This window comes from Triticum dicoccoides, chromosome 1B, assembly GCF_002162155.2.
Source record: "Triticum dicoccoides isolate Atlit2015 ecotype Zavitan chromosome 1B, WEW_v2.0, whole genome shotgun sequence".
Lineage (NCBI taxonomy): Eukaryota > Viridiplantae > Streptophyta > Magnoliopsida > Poales > Poaceae > Triticum > Triticum dicoccoides.
Genome location: NC_041381.1, coordinates 170,146,807 through 170,161,083, shown reverse-complemented (window position 1 = coordinate 170,161,083; position 14,277 = coordinate 170,146,807). Strand labels below are relative to the sequence as shown.

The 14,277-nt window shown below is 46.4% G+C and overlaps 1 protein-coding gene across 1 annotated transcript; it reads right to left on the bottom strand.

Annotated features, from left to right (window-relative positions):
- Positions 1-4,194: 4,194 nt before the first annotated feature.
- Positions 4,195-6,226, bottom strand: LOC119303371 (indole-2-monooxygenase-like). The gene is made up of 3 exons (XM_037580500.1): positions 5,707-6,226; positions 5,167-5,616; positions 4,195-5,071 (listed from the first exon to the last, which is right to left on the bottom strand). The coding sequence occupies exons 1-3, from the start codon at positions 6,223-6,225 to the stop codon at positions 4,439-4,441; spliced, it is 1,602 nt and encodes a 533-aa protein (XP_037436397.1). The 5' UTR covers position 6,226; the 3' UTR covers positions 4,195-4,438.
- Positions 6,227-14,277: the final 8,051 nt, after the last annotated feature.

Below are 14,277 nucleotides of genomic sequence, written 5' to 3'. Positions count from 1 at the left end.
CTAGGCCCAGGAGAAGCAACAGAACACTTACCGAACTTATGCCGACGGTGAGAAACCCGGATCCAGCCAGCTTCAGGTGAAGCCGCCGCCACCGACCGTCCCCGACCACCAGGGGCAAACTTGCGGGAGCGGGGCGCGACAAGGGGTGGCGCAGCCCGCCCAGGGCAGGCCGAAGGGCAGCGGGGAGAGGAGGCAGCCGACCGCGATTCCTCCTCATCAGGAGCGAGGGCCCAGAAACGAGATCCAAGCGCAGGCAGCGGAGAAGGCGGCGGAGAGAGCACCACCGGCGTGCAGGCAGGGGAGGGGAGGGAGGGAGCACCGACGAGAAGGGAGGAGGGAGGCCGAACCACGACCGGCGAACGGGGGAGGGGGACTGGGCGACTAGGGCGAGAGGGGTCGTGTGCTGGGTCTTTATTCTGCTGGGCGCATGTTATGTTCCTTTTCCTTTTTTAGCAGGTTTTTTAAATCAATTTTTTAGCAGTTTGTATAATTAGAGAGGAATACAGTCTATAGTGGTGTCGTTTGATCATGTACGTGCGTTGTATCCCATGTAGTGTGTTCTTTTTTGTCAGGCCATTTTCTGTCGGGCATGGCGCCTTGTTTGTCCGCATGACTATACATGGGTGTGGCTATACGGGCATCTGACCCAACTACATGTCCATTCAACTCCACGCTGACCTGTTCTAAAAAGAAAACTCCACGCTGACCTGTTCTAAAAAGAAAACTCCACGCTGACATAATTGCATGTTCATCTGTCACACGTTTGACTTAGTTGTATGTTTTTTTACACATGCAATCTTATATGTGTCGGGTTGTATGTTCGTCTGGATATGTAACATTTTGCCACCTAATTTTGACCAGGTTGCATGTCCATCGTAAACTCGCAACTCGTTCTGAACCAGTTTCATGTCCACTCTTTACACACAACTTGCGATTCGACCATAATCATGTTGCATGTCCATCTTTGACATGCCACTTGTCCGAACTAGTTGCATATTAACCCTCGACACGGAGCTTGTCCTGACCCGACCAAGTTGCATGTCTATTCTCGACATGCAACTCACCTCCCGACCTAATTGCATGTCCATATTGCAGGTCCACCCACAACGCGCAACTCACCCCGACCCAGTTGTGTGTCCACCCTCGACACATAACTCGGCTCCCGACCCAGTTGCATGTCCACCATTGACACACAATTCACCTCCCGACCTATAGTTGCATGTCCATCGTCTACACACAACTCACCTTTTTGACCTAGTTGCATGTCCACCCACGACTTGCGACTCACCTTGACCCAGTTTCATGTCCACTCTCGATAGACAACTCGTGCTGACCCCGACCCAGTTGCATGTCCACCCTCGACGCGCAAGTCGTCTTTCCGACCCAGTTGCATGTCCACACACGACTTGCAAGTCACCTCGACCTAGTTGCATGTCGACCCTCGATACGCAACTCGCCCTGACCTCGACCCAGTTTCATGCCACCCATGACTTGCAACTTATCTTGATGCAGTTGCATGTCCACCATCGATGCACAACTCACCCTGACCCCGACCCAGTTGCATGTCCACCTTTGGCGCACAACTCTCTATTTCGAACCAGTTGCATGTCCACCACCCTCGACACGCAACTCGCTATTCTGATCCAGTAGCATGTCCACCCATGACTTGCAACTCACCTCGATTCGCAACTGGGGTCCAACCTTTTTTGTCCCAGTTGCAATCTCACCACGACTTGTAACTAGGACCTGACCTTTTTTGTATCAATTGCAAGTCCACCCTCAAGTCGCAACTGGGATCCGACACTTTTTACCCCGGTTGTAAGTCCACCCTCGAGTCGCAACTGGGGCCCGACCTTTTTTCGCGGTTGTAATTACATTCTCGACTCGCAACTAGGCCCCAATATTTTTTGTCCTAATTGAAAGTTCACCCTTAACTCGCAACTGGGTCCAGCCATTTTGTGTCCAAGTTGGAAGTCCAACATCGATTCGTAACTAGGGCCCAACCGTTTTTGTCCTAGTGGCAAGTCAAACCTCGACTCGCAACTAGGGGTGAACCTTTGTTATCCAAGTTGCAAGTCCACCCTCGACTAGTAACCGGGCTCAACCTTTTTTATCTGAGTTGCAAGTCCACCACCTCCGACTCGCAACTGGGGCCAACCTTTTTTGTCTGACTTGCAAGTCCACCATTGACTTGCAACTTGTGCCTAACCTTTTTTTGTCGAGTTGCAAGTCCACCCTTGACTCGCAACTAGAGCCCAACTTTTTTTTCCGAGTTAGTCCACCCTTGACTCGCAACCGGGGCCCGAGTTTTCTAGTCCCAATTGCAAGTCCATCATCGATTTGCAACTGGGGCCCGACTTTTGTTTTGTCCCGGTTGCAAGTCCGCTGTCGACTCGCAACTGGGCTCGACCTTTTCTTGTCACAGTTGTAAGTCCATCATCGACTCGCAACTGGAGCCAAACCTTTTTTTTGTTTCAGTTGCAAGTCTAAAGTCGACTCGCAACTGGGCCCTGGCCTTTAATAGTCCGAATTGTGAGTCCTTGACACGTCAGCAGGGGTCTGACCTTCTTTGTCCCAGTTGCAAGTCTACCCCTCGACATTGAACAAATTGCAGATGAGCCGGCCCAATTAGCTAGGATACTTGTTTTTGTTTTTTTCTTCAAGATTTTTTATTTTTTTGCTTTACCATTTTTTATTCATTAGTTTTCCTCTCCTTTTAATTCTCTATTTTTAAAAAGTCGATCTCATTTTCCCCCTTTTTTTCAAATTCTATTTTCATAAATTCACAAGTTTCAATAAATATTCAAATTCGTAAAATTGTTCATTTTATAAAAAAAATCGAAATCTGTTCATCTTTTTCAAAAAAAGTCGCAAGTTATAAAAATGTTTGTGTTTTTTTGAAACAACTACGGCCCCATATGCAAGCCCCCCTCGACTCGCAACTCATATAATAGTTTTTCCAATTGCAAGTTCACCCCCGACTCATAAATTGACACGTAGTTTATTTCATCCTAGCTGCAATCCTATCCTTGACTTGCAACCGAGCCTATCCTTTGTATTTTCTCCCAGTTGCAAGTTCACCCTTGACTTGCAATTGGACCCATAATTGTTTCATATTAATTCCAAGTCGAACCTTGACACGTAACCGGGCTCGTAATTTCGTAGTTTTCTCTTTTTTTTTTGTTTTTTCTATTGGCTTTTCATTCTTTTTTGTTTTCTACCTTTCCTTTCCTTTTTATTTTTTAAATTCCTGAAACTTTTTTTCAAAATTATGACCATTATTTAAACCATGAACATTTTAGTAATTTATGGACATATTTTCTGAGTGTGCGAACACATTTTGAATCATGAATATTTTTTCTAATCCGTGAACATTCTTTGAATGCACAATCAATTGTTTAGTAGGTGCTTTAAAATAGTTTATTGTATTCAAAGAAATCTTCATTGTGTATAATTAAAAAAGTTCATCGTATATAAAAATTTCACTATATATAAAAAAGTATTCAGTGTATAGTTGCAAAAATATTAGTGTGTAGTCAGAAAATGATCTTCATATAATCAAACATTATTCACCATATATTAGAACATTTTTGGTATTGTTAACATTTTTATAATTTGACAAAATATGTAAACTCGTGAACATGTTTTTTTAAAATATGTTTAGATCAAACTTTGTTCCTTACTGAAAATTAATTATAAAATATGAGAGTGAAAAATGCAAAAACCAAAAGGCAAAAAAAAAATCGTTGGTAACCTAGAAGCTAGCGATAAGAGACGTATTTGTAAATACTCCCTCCATCTGGAAATACTCGTCGGAGAGATGGATGTATCTAGACGTATTTTTGTTCTAGATGTATCCATTTTTATCCATTTCTATGACAAATATTTCCAGACGGAGGGAGTATATAACGATCATGCACAAAAGCTAACAAATCGATGTTAGCACTAGCAATCAGTTCTTTTTTCTAAGAAAGCTAGCGATCAGATTCTTTTTTGTACGGGTAGCCACCCTGGCGGACGCGGGGCTAGCTGGTTTTTAATTTCGGACTTTGGGCTTTGACAAATTAAAATCAATTAAACAGGACAAACAATAAAAAAAATGAGATGACACTGACATCATATTTAGATGTGAGAAATATTATCTCACATCTAGATGCGACATAGAAGGACCTGAATGAAAATGGTAAAGTTTTTTTTTCTTTGAAAAGAGGATTACCTCATCCTGCATTAGGATGCACACAGCAAACATAAATCAAGGTCCAGTCACCGAGTTTCAGACAGTGAAGAAGAAGAAAAAAAAATACAACCACAACCAGTCAAACTCGAGATTACGTAGCTCATTCACATAGTCTACGATTGGCTCGCCTACACAGTGTACACACTATGTTCTAAAAAAACATATGCAACGGTATACAAATATGGACGCACTATGTACCGATCACGCAACCACGTGGGTGTTGGGGACAAGCATGAGCTTCTCCTTTCTACGCACAGTCAGACCAAACACCTCCGTCATATCGATCTCGTCCCTCTCCATGCCGACCGGCAGCTCCCAGTCGAAGCAGTATGCGAGGTTCGCCAGCATGATCTCGACGGTAGCCAACCCGAAGTTGAGACCGGGGCATATTCTCCGGCCAGCCCCGAATGGCACGAACTGAAAGTCTTTGCCCGTCAAGTCCACCGCTGCCGCGGTGCCACCCTCGAGGAATCTCTCAGGCACGAAGTCGTCCGGCTTCTCCCAGGACCCGGGGTCTCTGCCAATAGCCCATGCGTTGACGATGACTCGAGTCTCAGAAGGTATGCTGTAGCCGTCGAGGTCGCAGTCCGCCATCGCCAGGTGTGGGAGGAGGAGCGGCGCCGGCGGATGCAGTCGGAGCGTCTCCTTCACCACGGCCTTCAGATAGGTCATGCCGGCCAGGTTATGCTCCTCGACAAATTCTTGTCCGGCGGGAGTGCCGCGTCGCACCTCAGCTTGCAGCTTGACCATGAGTTGATCAGGTTTGCGCATGAGCTCGGCCATGGCGAATTCTAGGACCAGAGACGATGTGTCCGTGCCCGCTCCGAACAGGTCCTGTACGTACGTACATTGTTCACCAGAGGTAATTGTGTGAGGCAATATAACCCGGTGCGTGTAACGTATTTTTCTATATTTAATTACTTGCTCACCATTAAGATGGCCTTGATATGGTCTCTGGTGATGCCATGAAACTCTTGCTGAACCGATAGCAACACGTCGATGAAGTCACTCTCTCCTTGCTCGTCGACACCGTTCTCCCTGCCATGGTGCATCGGGTTTTTCTCGTGGTCTCTTATTATCGCTTCTAGCAGTTCGTCCCACCGCTTGTGTGTCGTCTCGACGTTGTTGCGGACGAACCTATGGAGAAGACGTACCTTGGCTAACCTTGGGAAGTAGTCCTCCATATGAAACCCTCCGACGAGAGCTGAGTTTTCCTCGATCAGCTCTCTGAACATTTTATTCCGGCCTTCCGCCCTGAAGAACTTCCCCGACACAGCGCGGCACACCACATCGTTGGCGTAGGTGTTCACCACCTCGCCCAGGTCCACGGCCACGCTCGCCGCCGCGGCCTCACGGATCCTAGAGATCACCACTTTCACCTATACATGCAAGAGCAGAGCAGGTTACGTATATATGTTCTTCATTCTCACAAACATGCATGATCAGATTCAGAGGGTGATGATGCTGACCTCCTGTTGACGGGCGATGCGGAACAACTGGACCTTTTTGACTGTGAAGAGGTGCGTGGTGACGAGCCTCCTCGCCTGCCGCCAGTGCTCGCCGTAGGGGGAGAAGGCGATGTCGGACGACCAGCCGTACAAGAGGGCGTCGGCGATCCTGGACGGCGGGCGGGACGCAAAGAGGTGGTCGTTCGTCCGCATGACCGCCTGGGCGGCTCGTGGGGACGACACGACGAGGTTCGGGACGGAGCCGAGGTGGAGGAGCATGAGGCCGTCAGCGGCATGAGTCCTGGAGAGGCTGCGGAGGGAGACGTGAGGGAGATCGCCGACGAGGTGCAGGTGCCCTATGATGGGAAGGGCCGGAGGCGAAGGAGGGAGACGCTTCGCCTTTGCTTGCTTGCTGCTACCGCCTCCGCCGGTTGTGGCCAGACGCAGTAGTAGTATGATGAGCGACAGTAGCAGAAGTGCTTGTAGCTGTAGAGGGGTCTGCTGCATGAGATGGTACACTACTTCTACACAGCGAGCCATGGGGTAGGCTGGGGTGCAACTGGTGTGTGGTACGGAGAGAGCTGAGGATGCATACTATTATTTATAGCTGCGTGAGAAGTTTTCCCGCACGTGGTTAATTTATCTTCACCGCTGGGCGAGGCTTCCAGTTCCGTGCTAGACTAGTGGTGCACAGTGGCACCTTTCCTTTTCACGCTTCAGTACTAGTACTATTACTCGAGGGTGCCAGACACATCTCAGCGCGAAGATGCTAAATGGAGCTCCGGCTTCATGGAGCCCGACTATTGAACAAATACTTTTATGTTTCAAAAAATTCTGAAAACAAATACACATATACCCATATAGTACGTACTTTTACATATTTTTGACACAGTCCAATATAATTCATGGATATTAAAAATCAAGGGTTTAACTTTTAATAATGTGTGTAAATTTTACGATGAAATATGTAAAAGTATTGTTCACTCTCAAAATCCAAGATTTTGTTCCGCAGCTTGCAATTCAAGTTCCTTCGTCTTGAAGTTTCGCACACATATACATAACATCCTTATATACGTGTATAATTTTTTCCAGATCATTTTGAAACCTAAAAATTTGAATTTTGAAGTTTTAGAAATAGCAGGCTCCATGGAGCTCGTCCTCCAAAAGCCCAATTGTGAAAGGAGAAGCATTTCTAATGGAGTCGGATGCCTGTAGTCAATACTATGCCGTCCCGTGCTAAGATTAGAGATTGCATTTCTTATACGTGTATATATTTGGTATTGATCTACCAAAAAAACTAAATAATATTATCTTGATATTTTTGACACAGTCCAATATAATTCATGGATATTAAAAAATCATGGATATATTTGGCATTTCAAAATGTCATATTTTTCCTTCAAACTTTTTCAATTATTTCAGTCACTTCCTTATATTTAAAAAGTGATATTTCAAGTATTTCATAAAAACCCATTATTTATGTTATATAAAATTACATTTTGAAATATATTCTACATGTATGGCTATATAACCATACGCATTTCAGTTATTTCGTAAGGATTTTAATTCATCTGAGAAAAAACACCGTCTGAACACTAAAACCCAAGCTAACTCAGATAAAATCAGAATGAAACAACTGACCGCGATAACCTTCTAGAGAAAAAAAGAGTCATCCCACGAATGAGGACGGTATGGCGAAGTGCTCATTATTGTCCTCTATCGGTTGTTGATTGGGAACTTCCTACTGCATTAACTTTTAGTTATTTTACTCTATCCTAAGACTGGGAGTGAAAGTGTATTCCCATCCATTTAGAAAAAGAGAAGGAAAACACGTTGGTGGCGACGTGAGAAAAGACTTGTGGATGTAGTCCAGAGAAAAATGAGGCAAGGAGGTGTTCGACTTGGCGAAATTATTGTCCACTAGATGGTTAAATACTCGGCTTCATCCTTTTTACCATGGATACATCGAACATAACATCTTATCATGGATGGTTAGAAAGTGGGCAAGAACACGACAGGTTAATCAGCAAGGCTGCAAAATGCACTTTGTCCCGTAATGTGTTTTATTACTACGTAAGTTACTCCCACTATGACTAGCCTCGGCACGCAATCAACTAAGAGTAGATGATTCACCCGACCAGTAAGCACACGATGGGATATGAAAGTGATCACACGTCAATTGGATCGACATATCCGATTTGAGGTAGCTGACCAGATATGCCATATGGTAGTATTTAATTTCCATAGTGCATTCCGTTTTGAATCCTAGACTATGGTGTTTCATTTGGCTTTAACCTTAAATTGAACTAAGAAACTATCTACGTTGGACCTTCAATTTTCTTAAAACCACTTAACATGCTGGAGTTAATGGGCAGATTTATCCAAGTCACATAGCAAAATTTTAGAACAAAGGTGGACATGGACATTTTTCTTGTTTTGGAAATGGTGGAAGTCTATCTTTATTTTTTGAAACACTAAACATGCTACTAAAGGGATAGAAACTTAAGTGTTTCTCAAATTTTGTAAAGGAACATTTACAAATGATTTGTGATTTTTCAAAAAGTGTGGACGTCTCTCCCTCAACTCATGGATGGATGTAAGGCCATCTCCATCAGTTTCTCTTTTCGTAGAAGTTTCTGGTTTAAGGGGAGTTAGACCAAAAAAAAAGAGCTTCAACGATTCCGTGAAAGCACCCCATATAATCAACTTAACCCCCTCCCATCTAGGAGAAGATGACTCTTCCTATAAACCTTTCTCTAAAAGTGACTTCGTAAATCTCAACATGATATGTCAGCTCAGTCTCTCGAAGATGCTCATACAGGTAAGGTGTATGTGTGTGCGTTCATACGGATGAGTGTATGAGCGTATGTATGAGCGCTTGTGTCTGTGCTATGTTAAAAAAAAAGAGTCACGAAGTGGAGATATGCATGCATGGGGCTGCATCATGCACTCTGCAAGAAATGCAGGAAATCAACTTAATAAATAACAGCGTCGGTCAAATCCATGGGGACCTCTTACACACGTGTCATAAAACACATTGAAACGTGGGGTAAACCCTAGCCGCCGCCCGAACCGCCCTACCCTACGTCGCTGCTGCCGGAGGGATGGCCGGCGAAGCCGCGCCGGCCCCTAGGATGGCGGCGGCGGGGCGGATCTGGCCCCTTACGCGCTCCCTCGCCTCCATCCCGCTCCGCCCTGCCCCACCTTGCCCCGCCCCGCGACTTCCTCTTGCGACCAACAGCCTCCTCCGGCTGATCCGGCAAGGGCTACGACGTGCCTTGGCCATGCTGCGAGGCCGGATCCGGGCCCTCCTCGACGGTCGCCCCTCGGCGTGACTCAGGGCCCCCGTGCGCGACTACGAGCTCGCTCCTCGCACGCCCCTCCTCTGGACGCGCGTGGTTGTGGCTCCCCGTATGGGCTGCTCCTCGCTAGCTGGCCTGGGCCGTCCTCTGGTTGTGGTGCCCCCCCTCACCCACCCCCTAGTTCCATTGATGGCAGGGCATAGCGTCCGCCGCAGTGTGTCGGCCGGTCTGCGCGGCGGGCGTGTTGCTTTTCATGGCGGCCCTCTTCCTCCTCGCGAGTACGTTCTAGCGTTGACCCCTGGCAGCCCTGAACGTGCGTCCTCTTCCTGTGTTCCTGTCTGGCCCGGGTCCATGCTGGCACGGCCCTGGACCCGGCATGCTCTGGGAGCTGCGTTCCTCTTCCAGCTTCTTGGGCTTGCCGGGGCCCAGGTGTTTTAGGCCCTGGCGGCCCGGATCTGCGCTCCTCTCCGGATCTTGGACCGTCCGCGTTGCTGGCCACCCGTTGCATCGTCTTTGCCTTCGCCCCGAATTCCCCTCCGCCTATTCGCCCAACCAAGCTCACCTCTACGTGTCGCTCTTGCTCCTGTCGGATTTGTAGCATGCTCTCCCGGTGATGTGCAATGCCGGCTTCAATGACGGGCGTTGCTCCCCTCCCTGCGATTGGTGACTTCGTCATGTGTTTCGACTTCCTCCTCTCCGTCCCGGCGGCTTGGGATTGCCCAGACAAAGGCTAGGGCGAAATTCCTGCTCGGCTTGCCGGTGCTGGCAGCGGCCACACCTGCGGGTGTCGTCCCTTTTTTGGAGGCGCTGCCATGGTCTTCGTCTTAGCCCCTCCTCAAGCATTAGGGGAAACCCAAAGTCCGGGCTCCTGGACCGAACGACGACGGCGTCTTGACACTGTTCCCCTTCTTGAAGGTGTCGTCTTGTTCGCTCGCGGCGTCCCCGACGTTGGAGTTGGATGTTGGTTGTCTTCATTATGTTCGTGTTGCTTCTCAGAGCTGGGAGAGTTTGTCGTGTTGTTCTTTTCATTTCTTTATGCTGAGCACCCCATGTTCCTCTGCTTCGGGCACCATGTCATCCGTGCATGTGTTGTTCCATACCCTGTATTCACTCTTCTTCTTCTATCAATGGAAATAAAGCACATTGAACCAATGGCAACAAATTTGACTTGCCAAAAATGAAAATTCAGTTGCCTGACATATACTAGCTAAAGTGAAAAATGATACCATGCGTAAAATGCAGCAGTAGTCGAGTAGCTAGCTAGGCCTTTATCACATTTCACAAGATGAATATGTCTATGCCCAACAACAAGATGCAGGACAGAAGCAGAGGAGGAGGAAGAGCCATCTGTTGAGTCGAGGAGGACTGAAATGGAGATGAACTGCTGAGCTTTAGATAGACTTGCACAAGAAGATGTGACTTGCATTGAAATGGAAGTAAAGCTCGGGCATGATGAGACCGGAGCCAAAAAAAGCTTAGGTAGGCAAGGACTTCTATACGGATTTTCCCCTTTCCTTGTATTATACGGATTTTGAGACAGAGGAGGTTGCCATCTTTTCTTCAGTGGAATCTGTTACCACACATCAGAATTGAAGTCTTTGTTGGTTATCAAAAAACTTGATTGTCTGTTTACTGTTGTGCAGATTTCATGTGGGTGCTCTGAAGTCTGAACCGATGATATCCAACTTGCTAGTAGTAGAATATCCTTCTTAGGTCTGAGACATTCAACATTTGTTTTTCTTCCTTGGACTTCACATCTGTTACTCACAACTAGATTTTTTTCAATGAGATTCAGAAGCTTAGCAGACTCAGACCAGTTATAGAAAGCTCAACCAGATTCAGAAGCTTAGCAGCAATCACCGTTACCTCAAGATCAATATTTTTCAACCAGATTCAGAAGCTTAGCATATTCAGACCGATTATAGAAAAGCTCAATCAGATTCAGAAGCACAACCAGATGCACTACTATCACCATGATGCGTAAAATGGAGCTCTTTTAGCCAACTCCATTTCTAGCACGCCATCAGGATAGATATTGTTCGACCATCAAGTAATTTCCTTGCTACAGTAGTCCAATGATTGCTCAAGTCAAAGAATTACATCAAGTAATAACCCATAACTAAGTTTCCTGCAACTACTTACTGTTGGAAATATGAGCAATTTATCGAATGATTTTATTAACAGAAATACTAGATAAAGCATGACTAAAATAGCTAATATAAAGCAAGTCATGCAATCTGACAGAGAGAAGGTAAACATCGTCTGCATATTTGAACTTGAGGTAAACACATCTAGAACAGTCACTAGATGAAGTTGCTTATACGACATAGAACCTAACATATGTAGGACAGAAACTAGAGCCAAGAACTGTAGCAGGACTTCTAACAGAAAGGAGAAGAACACGTACGGCACAGCAGCAGCAGAAGCGCTGGACTTGGGGTCGATGTCCTCGCCTGCCATGTCGTCGAGGAGGTCGTGAACGTCGGGGAAGAAGTCGTCGTCGGGGAAGTAGTCGTCGGCGACAGGATCGTCCGTGATGAAGCAGCCAGTAGTCGCGCAGAGCGCTCCCCAAAAACCTTATCACCCTTCTCCCGTACAGGACTCAAAGAGTGCGGTTTCGGAGGACTACTGTCCCGACCTGCGGTGCACGCCGCAAGCCGGGATGGAGAAGATCGTAGCAGCAGCGCAGTGCTCAGGAACCGGTGGCGAGAGGAAGAAGTAGTTCTGGTGTATCTTGCTGAGAGGAGCGACCTCCCTTTTATAGGCGCAAGAGAAGGAGGCGAGAGGGCAGCGCCGGGAGCTGAAGGGGCCGAGGGAGATGAAACGAACAGACAGCAGCCAAAGGGTGCAGCGTTCGCATTTAATCTCCACTACAGCAAAAACTTTCCATCTCCCGAGTGACCTTTCGTATACCCGTAGTGCGTGGCAAAAATTTAGACATCGGCTCAGCTCATTCCCGCAACCCGCGGCGCGTCGTGACGAGGCGAGGCGGGCGGCGGAGGAGGAGCGCGCGTGGAAGTCCCTCTTGTTCTCATGCTCATACAAGTGGGGAAGGAGCCTTCCTTATAAAGAGGTCCAACTCCCTCTAAACTAGCAATGTGGGACTAAACTTTAGTTCCACCTCTTGCCTTGCACAAATGGGTTGCGTGGGCCTCTAGGATTTATTAGGAATTTCTGAAACTGCTACTGGGCTAGGCCCAAAGTGGACAAAATTCCAGCAATCCCCTACCAGATCCCAGAGGCACACAAAATTTGCCTTTGGTTCCAAAACACTATTTTATATACCGGTACTGCAGTGGAGACTGTTAAGTTGAACTTCCACCTAGAACTCTATGCTACACTAGTACGCAACTTGAACAGTGGACTGGGCCTTGAACTGCAAGTTTTCTGCGAATCTAGCTTCACATAAAGCCTTGACCGATACGTGGCTACCGTGGGTCTTCCCCGCGGGTGGAGCTTATGCGTCATACTCCGTGACCTTTCATGAGTTTACTAGAGAGAACCCTACTCTCATAGATTGCGACGTTTGACAATCAGACTCATATAGGTGTGTTCTTCAAAAGATGTTCTGCAGGACAACATCTCTGCTTCAAAGAGCCAATTAGAACACATTAAGATATACATCAACCTGCCATGCAGATTAGGAGAGTATTGCATCTTCATGAAGTAATATTTTTAATAGTAAGGATACTCTCCTCCCAGTTGACCAACAGCTTGTCTTCCACATCTAATTCACGGGATCTCCGATCACAAAGAATAGGTTACCACTGTGAACAACTCATATTGTGGGTCTCATACCCATCTCCGTCGATGCATTATCTATCACATTACGTGATAGACCCTTAGTAAAAGGATCTGCCAGATTTTTAGACGTTTGGATATAATCCAACGCAATAACTCCGGAGTTTTCCATTTCCCTGACAGACTTTAACCTTCTCTGAACGTGTCTTGATGACTTCATGTTATCCTTTGAGCTGCTCACTTTTGTGATCACAGTTTGATTGTCGCAGTTCATAAGGACACCCGGTACAGGTTTCTCAACAACCGGCAAGTCATTCAAGAGCCGGCGAAGCCAATCTGCTTCAACCGTAGCTGTATCTAGTGCTGTGAGTTCTGCTTCCATTGTTGACCTCGTTAAGATGGTCTGCTTGCAAGACTTCCAAGAAACAGTGCCACCTCCATGAGTGAATACATATCCGCTCGTGGCCTTTATCTCATCAGCATCTGAGATCCAGTTTGAGTCACTATACCCTTCAAGCACCTTTGGGTGCCCAGTGTAGTGAATTCCATAATTTGCAGTGCCTTTCAAATAACGCAAAACTCTCTCTAGAGCTTCCAATGCACATCTCCTGGTTTTGAGACAAACCAACTCAGTTTGCTAACAGCAAAAAAGATGTCAGGTCTTGTAGCACTGGCCAAGTACATAAGCGAGCCAATAATCTGAGAATACTTCAATTGATCTCTAGCAATTCTTCGATTCTTTCGAAGCAGCACGCTAGCATCATATGGTGTTGGAGAGGGCTTGCAGTCACTGTAGCCAAAGCGACTCAAGATCTTTTCCACATAGTGAGATTGAAGCAATATAATCCCACCATCATCGTCTCTCAACAACTTGATGTTCAGAATGACATCAGCCACTCCTAAATCCTTCATCTCAAAACAGCGAGATAGGAAATCCTTGACCTCCTTAATAACATTTAGATTTGTTCCAAAAATTAGTATGTCATCAACATACAAACAAAGCATAACTCCCTCGCCCCCACCATGGCGATAGTACACACATTTGTCAGCTTCGTTCACAACAAAGCCTGCAGCTGTTAAAGTTCTTTCGAACTTCTCATGTCACTGTTTCGGTGCTTGCTTGAGTCCATACAAAGACTTCAGCAACTTGCACACTTTCCCTTCCTGACCATCTATTACAAACCCATCTGGTTGTTCCATATAAATTTCCTCATCCAACTCTCCATTTAGGAAAGCAGTCTTAACATCCATTTGATGAACGAGAAGACCATGTGAGGCAGCTAGTGAAAGTAGAACTCGAATAGTGGTCAGTCGAGCCACAGGTGAGTAAGTATCAAAGAAGTCTTCACCTTCCTTTTGGGTATAACCCTTAGCCACGAGCCGAGCCTTGTACTTTTCGATAGTACCATCAGGCCTAAGCTTCTTCTTGAATACCCATTTGCATCCTATAGGTTTGCACCCATAAGGACGATCAGTTATCTCCCAAGTTTCATTTGCCAAGATGGAATCCATCTCGCTACGAACTGCTTCCTTCCAGTAGTCAGCATCT

What these genes read in the sequence shown, in the direction of transcription:
- LOC119303371 (XM_037580500.1), bottom strand. Translation starts at nt 6,225, where the DNA reads ATGGCTCGCTGTGTAGAAGTAGTGTACCATCTCATGCAGCAGACCCCT. An exon ending in GCATCGCCCGTCAACAGGAG is followed by an intron (nt 5,617 to 5,706) that starts GTCAGCATCATC and finishes TTGCATGTATAG; the next exon opens with GTGAAAGTGGTGATCTCTAG. An exon ending in ATATCAAGGCCATCTTAATG is followed by an intron (nt 5,072 to 5,166) that starts GTGAGCAAGTAA and finishes ACGTACGTACAG; the next exon opens with GACCTGTTCGGAGCGGGCAC.